Genomic DNA, 10886 nt, shown 5'->3' on the forward strand with positions numbered 1-10886 from the left:
ACATGCACTGTGTATACGACACATTGCTTAACTGTAACTTCCTGTAGTCTTTTGTGTTTCCCATGCTACACCACCACATATGCTCCCATCTGTCCTCCATAGGCAGACTGCTGCCACTAGAAACTTTTATCTGAAGTGTTTGCAAACAGTGTTACACACAGTATTCTATAAATATGTTTTACATTAGCTCGGCTGATAACGTAATTCTTGATTTAGCAGACACTGAGATTCAGATGGATTATTTGCTAACAAAGAATGAGAAATCCTTTTTGTTGTACACGTGATAGACTGAAGGATTTGACGGGGAATATCGACCATCATTTGAAAAAATCAAAGCTGTTAAATTTAGCGTAGTGTCATTTATTTTTACCACATATAAAAAATGCTGTTACACTACACAGTAGCCCTTTGAGACAGTCTTCACTGAGTTAATAAAGTAATGGTAGTTCCTTTTTACACAGAGCTGCAGTGCTTATGCTGTATTTGTCCTGGTCTAGTATGCAAGAGACAGTAAAAACCAGACAGCCTGTAGATTTCCCCATTATTATGAGTGGAAATATAGAACCTTTCAAGGTAATCCTCTCGTGCATCTCTGGGCTGTCTTCAATTGGCTGCTTTGTTTTTAAGATCAGTCCGTGGAAGTTCCATTGTATTTGTACTTGTAATGAATGCTTTGGTGCTCCTGTAAAGCAGTCATTCGATGCTCCTGGTCTCAGTCTCTTGCCTGGCACACAACTGTCAGAGTTAGTAAGATCACATTCTTCCAGTGAAAACTGCTGGAAACCTAACTTTCATCCCCAGTGACGAGGTAGAGATTTTGCCACAGACAGGAAACTGGTCAGAGTCTCCTAAGACCCTCCAAACAGAGCAGCTGCACTGGAAGCTGTGTAGGCATGCCCAAGGAGATTATGTTGAACAGGAGCCTTACCTAATTTAAGTTGGACACGGCTTTTTGATTTTCATAAGCCTGTTCCTGGATTGTCTTTTGGGCACATCTTGGACATAGGATCATACCATAATAACAATAATAATAATAAAAAGGCATGTTTACATTTAGTTACTCTTTCTTTCACTCTTGTTCTCTCTCAATTTTGCTTTATTTGCTCAGATGTGTCTATCAATGCACCAGATGAGCAGTCTATCATTACATATGTGTCTCAGTTCCTGGAGCACTTCCCTGGTATCGAAGAGGTATGAAAGATCCCTTACCTAGACAAAATCAGTGAATTGGAATTGAATTGTATTTTGACTAAGCAGTCATTTGAAAACTGATATTTCCCTGTTCCCGTCTCAGCCAGAGGAGCCCTGCCAGTTAATTGAACGAAGTGTCTCTATGGGCCGACTCAACTTCAGTGACTCTGACCACATGAGTAAAGGTACTCACCGAAGCAGAATAAGGGAGAGGTCCTATATGTTTCAGAAGGACTGTGCCCAACCCCCACCCAAAATCTTAATTTCCTCTGTATCAGAAGACAGAAGCATGATGCCACCTTCCTTCAGGGTTACGGCAACTCGATCGTGGTCCAGCGATGACATTTTGACAGATTCGCCCCACACAGATGACCCCATAAAACCGGTGGAAGAAATCTTAACCAACAATGATGACCCACAGCTGTCTTATACTCACTCGCCCACCGGCTCATCAGTACCCGAGTCTGTAAACACAGAGTCAGTAATGGATGACTCTGCAATCAGCTCACCGGACTCTTGGGTGGAGAGTGAGCTTGCCGTGGCAGGGGAGAAGGATGGTGAGAGCCAAAGTTGCTTGTGTGATATTGGAACAGCTTGGGATGTGTACCGTGCGACTCCTGTGGAAGTAACTGCTATTGATGAAGGATTTATCCCATCCATAGAAGAAAGAGCCGCTGATGAGCAGTCACTGAGTGAGTGTTGTGTTGATGAAGGGATTTACTCTTTGAGCTCACTGGAGAGCATGCAGGACAGATTCCAGGGGCATGCTAAGAAAAGGGAAGTGCGAGTAGCTGAAGTGGAAGATTCAAAACTTGAAAGAAGCAACAAGGACTTGGAAACGGAGCAGGTACCTGAGCAGATCAATACTGAGGTTATAACACAGCTAGAGTCTGAGTCCCTAAAAGAGAAGGAGCAAGAATCTTCAGCTGAAGTGAGCAACTTTGGTGCTGAAGATATCCTTGAACCTCAAATACTGAGCTCCAACACATCCAGCGACTATTGTGAAGAATCTGTGAAAGAGAATATTATAGAAGACGGTACTCACAGAGATGAGAAATGTGTGAAGAAATCTGTGGATGCACAGAACCACAAAGGAGAAACTAACAGTCAAAGTGAATTTCTGCAAGACATAAATGTCTCTGAGGAGGTTGAATTGGAAACTGAATGTCATAAAACAGACTGCTGTGGTTCTTTAGAGAACAAAAAAGAACCAGAAATGTTAAAGGGCAGGAATGAAGTACTTGTAGAAACACAAGATGAAGCAAGTGAAGGACTTTTAAAAGACAGCCAAGACTCTCAGGACACAAATAATTCTGTACAAATTACTAAAGCTTTAGAAAACACCTCTTCTACCAACACAGAGGAAGTATTAACAACAAGTCAGGATCCAAGCATAGGCATGAATATTCCTTCCATCTCTATTGTCAGTGTGCCAGAAGAACAGGATGAACACGGTACTGATGATGAAAATCTCAGCCAGCCATTGGTGTTTGTAAGCGAGGTGACCGACATGTGTGTCAACAGTACTGCAAACCCAGGTGAAAAAAGCTCTACCTCCAATAAAGACGATGAAATTATTGCTGAGGGTCTGTTTGAAAATGCTAAAGCCACATCTTCAGGAGAATTAATGGATCCAGAAAATCAGCATTTAATTGATATAAATGAACACAATCTATCATCAAATGAATACGTGCAAGGTCAGATTGAAATAAGTGAAGATGGTGATAAATGCAAGCCTCCTCTTGATGATTCTCAGGGAGAAACTAACTTTTCTACAGAGGCTGAAACTCATATAGTGGATATTGAGCATGCTGTAAATTCCACTGATCCACCTGATGGACATGAGAGCAAACTAGCTGACACCTTTTGTAGCAGCGACATAGCCAACACACAGCTTAGTACACTGGATCCATTCAACACCGAACCAAGTGATGAGATAGGGACGTTGCGCTCTGAACCAGCTACCCTGTCCAGAAACATGGACGTTTTGTTTTACACGGACTTTGATCGAGGTTCTCCAACAGAGGATCTGGTTGGTGACCCTGTTGAGCCCATGGATCTGTTCTACCCTGACAAAGAAGAGCTCATGTTTACAGACCAACCTGACACTGAAGCACAAACCTGGCCCTCTGTTTTGAGTGTCTCTGCTCTGCAGCCAGCACCACCTTCAGACATTTTACCAGATGACCAACAATTCGATCCGCTGGGTGAAGACTTCAGGGAAGTGGACTTGATAGAGGAGCACGATGAGGTAAATGTGAACCTGTTTCACTTTCTTGGGGCTTAAAGGTCAGTAACACTGTTGCGTTGCGAGTTTTCAGGAGCATTTCTGTTGTCATTTTGTCTTTTCTCTTGCTATTGCTCTTAAGGTATGTACCGCTATACAACTCGTCATTGTCTCTAGCCTTCAAAATGTGAAACACATGAGTTCTGCTGACTTTATATTGACCATGTCTCATATTTCGATAGTGGAAAAGTTATTTCGCTGTATTTAGCATTTTATCACCTAGCCCTGCCTTCAGCTTGTTTGGCAAGTTTCTCAGAGACATTACTGATACATTAAGTGGTTGATGATTTTCACACAATGAGCAGGACAGAAGCAATGATATGTTGAAGTGTGACGTTTTTTTCTGTACTTTTTATTCTGTTAAAATATCTCTTTTTATCCTATTAGGTGATCACAAAGACCACCCAAGAGACAAAGAATGTATTTGGATCCCAGCAGCACTGCTTGTTGCCTGGAGTGAAGCTATGTAAGCCCTTAGGAGATGCTGATGTTCTAGCAGACAGGAGGGATCCCAGTGAGGCTGAGCAACAGAAGCCAGTCTCTGCCAGGGAAAACACAGAGCCTGTGAGGTAGGCTTTCTATTCTTAGTGTACACTGAGAAGCACACTTTACCCAGGGGGAAAGCAATGTTGTGGCAAATGATGGGATTCTTCTGACCCAGCCTTTCAGTTAGACATTTCTATAAATGTCCTGAAAAGTGGAGGCTGTAGGAAATTAAAGGAAGGCAGTATGAGACAGACAAGACTGTGACTTGAGAATTAAAGACATTAAAGTGAAACACTTTCTTCTGTGCTTTCTAGCTAACATTCACACACATTTATCAGAGTATGAATGTGTTGGGGTTAGTATCTTGCCCAAGGATATTTGGCCTGCAGACTAGGGGGTGCCAGGAATTGAACCACCAACTTTACCTATCAGCAGATGACCTGCTCTACCTCCTGAGCTACAGCCACAGCTGGACCAATCTCACTTTTTAAAAATACATAGCAGAAAATAAAGGAAAAAAATAAAGGATCTTTTTTAATGTTTAAAGCCTTTTTATATTCTTCAGTTCTGCCTGACCCTTAAGTATTAGTAGAATCAGAGCTTGGTCCTGTCTGGTTCTTTGTTTTGTTTTAGTGTTTTCACTGTAAACCTGAAGTTTCTTGAGCCAGAATGTTGGAGCAGCTTAGTGTTGCTTTCATGCCAGTACTTATTCTGTGATTCCAGAGGCTTGAAAAAGTAACTGTTTTTGTTATTTCCTGGCTTTACTGTCTCCTGTTGAGAATGAAAGTGATAGATTTTTGTTTCGTCAGGAGCAGTGGAGGTTCCAGCAGACAAGGTGAAAGCCATATCCCACCAGTTCTCCGTCACAGAAAGGGGGCTCATTGCCCAGAGTCAGTGGTGAGTTTGATGCTCCTTTCCCTCCCACAGAGATGTTAAAACAATGAGTACCACTGTATATTGAGAGTGCGACTGGCATTTTCACAGGACAGTCGGAGAGCTGTAACTACAAAAGCTGACCGTGATGACTTTGATTTTTGGTAAGAGCATTTCCTTCCCTGATTTACAGTCAGGTCCATAAATATTAGGACATCGACACGATTCTAACGTTTTTGGCTCCATACACCACCACAATGGATTCCAAATGAAACGAACAAGATGTGCTTTAACTGCAGACTGTCAGCTTTTATTTGAGGGTGTTTACATCCAAATCAGGGGAACGGTGTTGGAATTACAACAGTTTGCATATGTGCTTTCCACTTGTTAAGGGACCAAAAGTAATGGGATAGAATAAGAACCATAAATCAAACTTTAATTTTTTAATACTTGGTTGCAGTCAGTCACAGCCTGAAGTCTGGAACACACAGACATCACCAGATGCTGGGTTTCATCCCTGCTGATGCTCTGCCAGGCCTCTACTGCAACTGTCTTCAGTTCCTGCTTGTTCTTGGGGCATTTTCCCTTCAGTTTTGTCTTTAGCAAATGAAATGCATGCTCAATCCGATTCAGGTCAGGTGATTGACTTGGCCATTGCAAAACAGTCCACTTCTTTCCCTTCAAAAACTCTTTGGTTGCTTTTGCAGTTTGCTTTGGGTCGTTGTCCATCTGCAATGTGAAGCACCGTCCAATGAGTTCTGAAGCATTTGTCTGAATATGAGCAGAAAATATTGCCCGAAACACTTCAGAATTCATCGTGCTGCTTTTGTCAGCAGTCACATCATCAGTAAATACAAGAGAACCAGTTCCATTGGCAGCCATACATGCCCACGCCATGACACTTCCACCACCATGCTTCACTGATGAGGTGGTATGCTTAGGATCATGAGCAGTTCCTTTCCGTCTCCATACTCTTCTCTTCCCATCACTCTGGTACAAGTTGATCTTGGTTTCATCTGTCCATAGGATGTTGTTCCAGAACTGTGACGGCTTTTTTAGATGTCATTTGACAAACTCTAATCTGGCCTTCCTGTTTTTGGGGCTCACCAAAGGTTTTACATCTTGTGGTGAACCCTCTGTATTCACACTGGTGGAGTCTTCTCTTGATTGTTGACTCTGACACACATACACCTACCTCCTGGAGAGTGTTCTTGATCTGACCAACTGTTGTGAGGGGTGTTTTCTTCACCAGGGAAAGGATTCTTTGATCATCCACCACAGTTGTTTTCCGTGGTCTTCCGGGTCTTTTGGTGTTTCTGAGCTCACCGGTGCGTTCCTTCTTTTTGAGACACCTGATGTTTTTGCTATCTCTCTGATGGGTTTGTTTTGTTTTTTTCAGCCTAATGATGGCTTGCTTCACTGATAGTGACACCTCTTTGGATCTCATCTTGGCAGTTGACAGCAACAGGTTCCAAATGCAAACAGCACACTTGAAATGAACTCTGGACCTTTTATCTGCTCATTGTAATTGGGGTAATGAGGGAATAACACACACCTGGCCATCTAACAGCTGAAAAGCCAATTGTCCCATTACTTTTGGTCCCTTGAGAAGTGGGAGGCACATTTGCAAATGTAAATACCCTCAAATAAAAGCTGACAATCTGCAGTTAAAGCACATCTTGTTCGTTTCATTTGGAATCCATCGTGGTGGTGTATAGAGCCAAAAATGTTAGAATTGTGTCGATGTCCCAATATTTATGGACCTGACTGGAGTTGTTTGTAACACTCAAGCCTTTAACTGTGATGTAGGTTTACCGTGTTGCCAAGTTTGTAACAGTAGCTGCTGAATTGAAGTAACTTCACATTATGTTTTTGTGAGCAAACAGCACTCGAGTTAGATTTATACGTGGCACAGGAAGGACGGACGTCTTCATTTCTCTGAAGCTTACAGATTAGCAGGAGAACCTACGTTTGGATGTACCTGTGAAGACTACACAGACTTCCTTTGAATGAAATCACAACGTAGCTGGTCCATGCAACTTGTTTTTGTAGTAAATATAACAAAAAATTACAACATGGTAAATGCTGAAATCTGTTGCTGTCAGAAAAATGTGATTTGTTACTGGACATGACTTTTGTAACACAGCAGACATCTTGTTGTAACAGACAGGAAGGCACATTCAAATTTCCGTTCCATCTGTGTGAGCTAATTCCAGCACGGCTGTAGTGTGCAGTCTGGTTCAGCATCATAGCTTTGCCTCAAATGTGGGTTTCTTCTATGTTAAATTGTCTGCAATGAAAACAGCTGCTTGAGTTAATATAGCGAGAATGTGCTGCAATACTGAAAATGTTATGAAGAGCACAAGTGTGTGAACTAGCCGAAGAGTGCAGCTCAACCACCAATTAAATCAAATGAGCTCAAACACTGTGCAAAGAGAAAGTAAAGTTGCACTTGTCTCTGTGTGTGTGTAGGTGGAGGGAGAACTGGGAGCTACGTGTGCTGCTGCTGCTATGGTTACTGCTCTACTGTTTCTGGGTGTTGCCTCAGATCGACCTGAAGACACTGCCCGACATGCTGCTGAACCGCTGAACGCACACACACGCGCACAAGCACAGCTTCTCTGAGCTATGAGGAAAAATAAAAAACTTTAGGTTTTTTAACATGCACATGCTCATACAGCCAACTGCCACCTTTTTATGAATCTACATTAAGTGAAGATATTTAAAACCTGTATAATTTAAAACTACAAGAGCTTGTTTTCTGTGTTTTGGTTTTTAGCTTCTAGTGTGGCTTAAGCAGTTTATGTGAGAGTGTAAAGGTCACTTGGGGAGGAAAAACATTGCAGTCTTTTTAGAAAAAGATCACACTTATATGAAAATGAAGTTAAAAATTTAAAGATCAAAATTTTACTGGTTTAAAATAAACAAACCAGATTCTGAAAAGGTTGGGACACTGTGTAAAATGTAAGAAAAACCTAAACAGAATTCTGTAATCAGACAAACCAAAATTTGAAATTAATTTTAAATTAATACATCTGCTAGAAGATTCTGGGGTAGCACTGGCGGTATAGTTTTTATGAGGCCTGCTGTCATCATGCACCCAACTGATTTTTAGATGAGGCTGGAATCCTAATTTGATTTGATATCGAAATTTAATTATTCACTTCTAACCTAAGAACAACAAAATGTAGGTGTAAAAAGTGAAGATAAAAATGTCAGATCTGAATCCATGATCTGTTTTGGATAAGTAGACTCTGACATGGTTTGCTGATCTGTTGCAGAGCCTATCATCTCAGCGATTAAGGTTCCGGGTTGACTCGACACTAATTTAGCTGCTTTTCAGTGTAAAATGTGTCTAGGCTCAGACGCTGAAATTCAGATACCAAAATGTTGTTTGACATAATTCAGAATAATAATGACTTAATCTGAGTCTGTGCACACAATGTAAATGTTCAGAACCTGCAGATAGTCCATGTTTAAGAACAACTCTAAAATATATATAATATAAAATATATAGTTTGAGTGTCAATGTCGTGATATGCTGTGCGGCAGGCAGGACCCTGGAGACAAAAGGATAAACTCAAAAGGATGTTTACTCCTGGATGTCACGGAGACAAAGCTGGGCTCAAGGCAGAAGTGCAAAACTAGGAGACAGCAGAGAAAACACAGAGCGTGGGAGCATGGACAACAAAACATGAACTGAAGAAAACTGAGATGACTGAATGGCAAAATAAGACAGGAAGTCATGAAAACACCTACACTGAGGGAACGGGGAAGGCTAAGAAGAATAAGTATAAACCGAATCACCAAAAGCAGAATGATAATAAAAGATAGACATTAATTGAAGCTTGTTTATTAAATTATAAACAAAAACCCAGAAACTTCAGGACATAATCCAAACATAATTACAAGAACACTGAAAATATAGATTTAAAAAAAAATTAACTGAGGAAAAAGAACAACAAACTGAAAACACTGACTCCAGGAACCATGACACTTAAAGTCATCTCAGCCCCACCTAGTGTTCACACAAATTACATGCGCTCCAAGATCCAAATGTGACACGTTTTTCGTCAGTGTGACAGCTGACAATATTTCCAGTGTGCAACACACGGTAAATGTTTTCAGGAAATTTGCTGACAGCCTGACAGGATTATTGCCCAGGGTCAAAGACTTAGAAAGATGGTGAGTATAGATCTGACTTTGAGTTTGTTAACCCTGAGATGAGGGAAACTTTATTATCAACTCAGTTTTAGCTAAGCCTGCTTCCCAGAAGCTCAGTGTTCATACAAACTGCCATCAATTTCAAGATGAGCCAATATTTTTCTTAAAATAATTCCTAGTTTAAACCTTTAGTATATTTTCAGTTTTTTTTAAATTGTGAATAAAATATGGGTTTGTGAGATTTGCAAATCATTGCTTTCTGTTTTTAAACACATTTTGCACAGGAACCAAAAAAAGCTACATTTCAAAAACACATAGTATCTTTGAGTTTTACATGACTGCAAAAGATCCTGCAACTTTATTCTTGAAATTTTAGTGCACTCATATTAGTCTTAATATTAAAATAAATGTATTAACTTTCACAAAAAAGGGTTATAGATTAAAAGTTTTAATAGAAAAATAAAGGCTTTTTTGTTTTGTACAAATAAGTCCTATTTATAAAGGCTGAAGAAGAAAGCTGCAGTTGTGCAAGTAAAACTGTAACAACATCTATGTAGGTGTATGCTACAATGCATTTTTAAATACATTTATCAGACATTTGTTTTTAAGGCTTTATGCATTTCACATGTCGAATGTATCAAAACATTAGATACTATTTAAAAATCATTAAATTATTACATTAAAACACATCGTCCCCATACATTAATTGCGTTGTTGTAACCTGTCCTGCCTGCCACATCCACAGTTGGTGCATTGTAATGTACATCTCCACAGATGAGTCCATGCAATCAGAAAAACTTGACAGGCATGGAGATGTCCGCATGAACCCATGCACTCACTGTGTGAGAAAAATGTCACTTGAAGCAGATCCTGCTGCGTTAATGTGACCTTTTGTCCACCACTGCTATATAGACCTTGTCACATATTATTAGAAACCTTTATTCAGGTGTCAAGCTCCATAACAGCATCATGCTGTTTTGCATCATAGATGTGATGACCTTAATAAACATTGAAGGTTTTGAGTTACTAATATTTACAGTTAAGTTTTCATTTTAATTTGTAGTTGTAATTTATTTTTTTTCTAATGAATTCTTCTCTATTGAAATGCCATTGTGTGATGAAAATGAACTTGTAATTTGACAAATTATAAATAATTATAAAAATGAAAGTGTGTTGGTAAAATCAAGCATATTTTCTCTCTCAAAAGGCTTTTTCTTTTCACATTTTCCCATGTAGAGATGCAGCTTTGTTCTTTAAATCCAAACTTCATCGTATGTTAGACAATGACTATTAATAACATCTTTAATCAGAAAATGGCACATTTCTTAAAATATTACATTCATATTTTTATTCAACTGTGGCCTTGATATTTTGTTGCATGTGCTTACAAATGCACTATTATATTTTTGTGGTTCATCATAACTGTACAGTAGACTTGATTTGTACACAAAAATACATACTATGGATAACTGAATGCAAAATGTAAAGCCATCTAAACCTGATGAAGATTTTATGAAATAATGAGGGTGTTATCAAGAAGTTCTTCAAATCTGGTTCAAGAAGAAGGCGTCCTTGAAGGATATATGAACTCAATTTAAACCAAAAAGGTTGTTTGTTTTGTTTTGTTTTTAAAAAAAAAAAAAAAAATAGATTTCAGAATGTTTTTGATGGCACTTAGAAAAATTGTAGGACAATATATGTCAAAACTTTGGAATACTGAGCTTCCGTACCAGCACTATGAAGGAAGAATTTTGAGTCTTTTGCACTTTTTAAGAAGGAACACAAACTGCCAAAGATAGTGTTGGAAGTGCAAACAGAAATGACACAACTCACCACAGGCCCAATAACGGAGTCTTGTTTTCAACACACATAAAGTCACATATTT

At 39.5% G+C, this 10886-nt stretch overlaps 1 protein-coding gene across 3 annotated transcripts in view; it reads left to right on the forward strand.

Moving 5' to 3' along the window:
• clmna (calmin a) overlaps positions 1 to 10522 on the forward strand; it is a 40443-nt gene extending 29921 nt beyond the window's left edge. The window contains exons 8-13 of one of the 3 annotated variants that reach the window (XM_004564185.5): positions 1109 to 1191; positions 1295 to 3442; positions 3866 to 4047; positions 4777 to 4861; positions 4949 to 5001; positions 7310 to 10522. In XM_004564185.5, coding sequence (XP_004564242.1) covers positions 1109 to 1191; positions 1295 to 3442; positions 3866 to 4047; positions 4777 to 4861; positions 4949 to 5001; positions 7310 to 7427 — 2669 coding nt within the window. In that variant the 3' untranslated portion in view covers positions 7428 to 10522. Of the gene's footprint in view, positions 1 to 1108; positions 1192 to 1294; positions 3443 to 3865; positions 4048 to 4773; positions 4862 to 4948; positions 5002 to 7309 lie in introns of all 3 variants that reach the window. The other 2 variants (XM_004564186.5, XM_004564184.5) reach the window with 2 other exon arrangements.
• Positions 10523 to 10886: the final 364 nt, after the last annotated feature.

Source organism: Maylandia zebra, linkage group LG19 (genome assembly GCF_041146795.1).
Source record: "Maylandia zebra isolate NMK-2024a linkage group LG19, Mzebra_GT3a, whole genome shotgun sequence".
Lineage (NCBI taxonomy): Eukaryota > Metazoa > Chordata > Actinopteri > Cichliformes > Cichlidae > Maylandia > Maylandia zebra.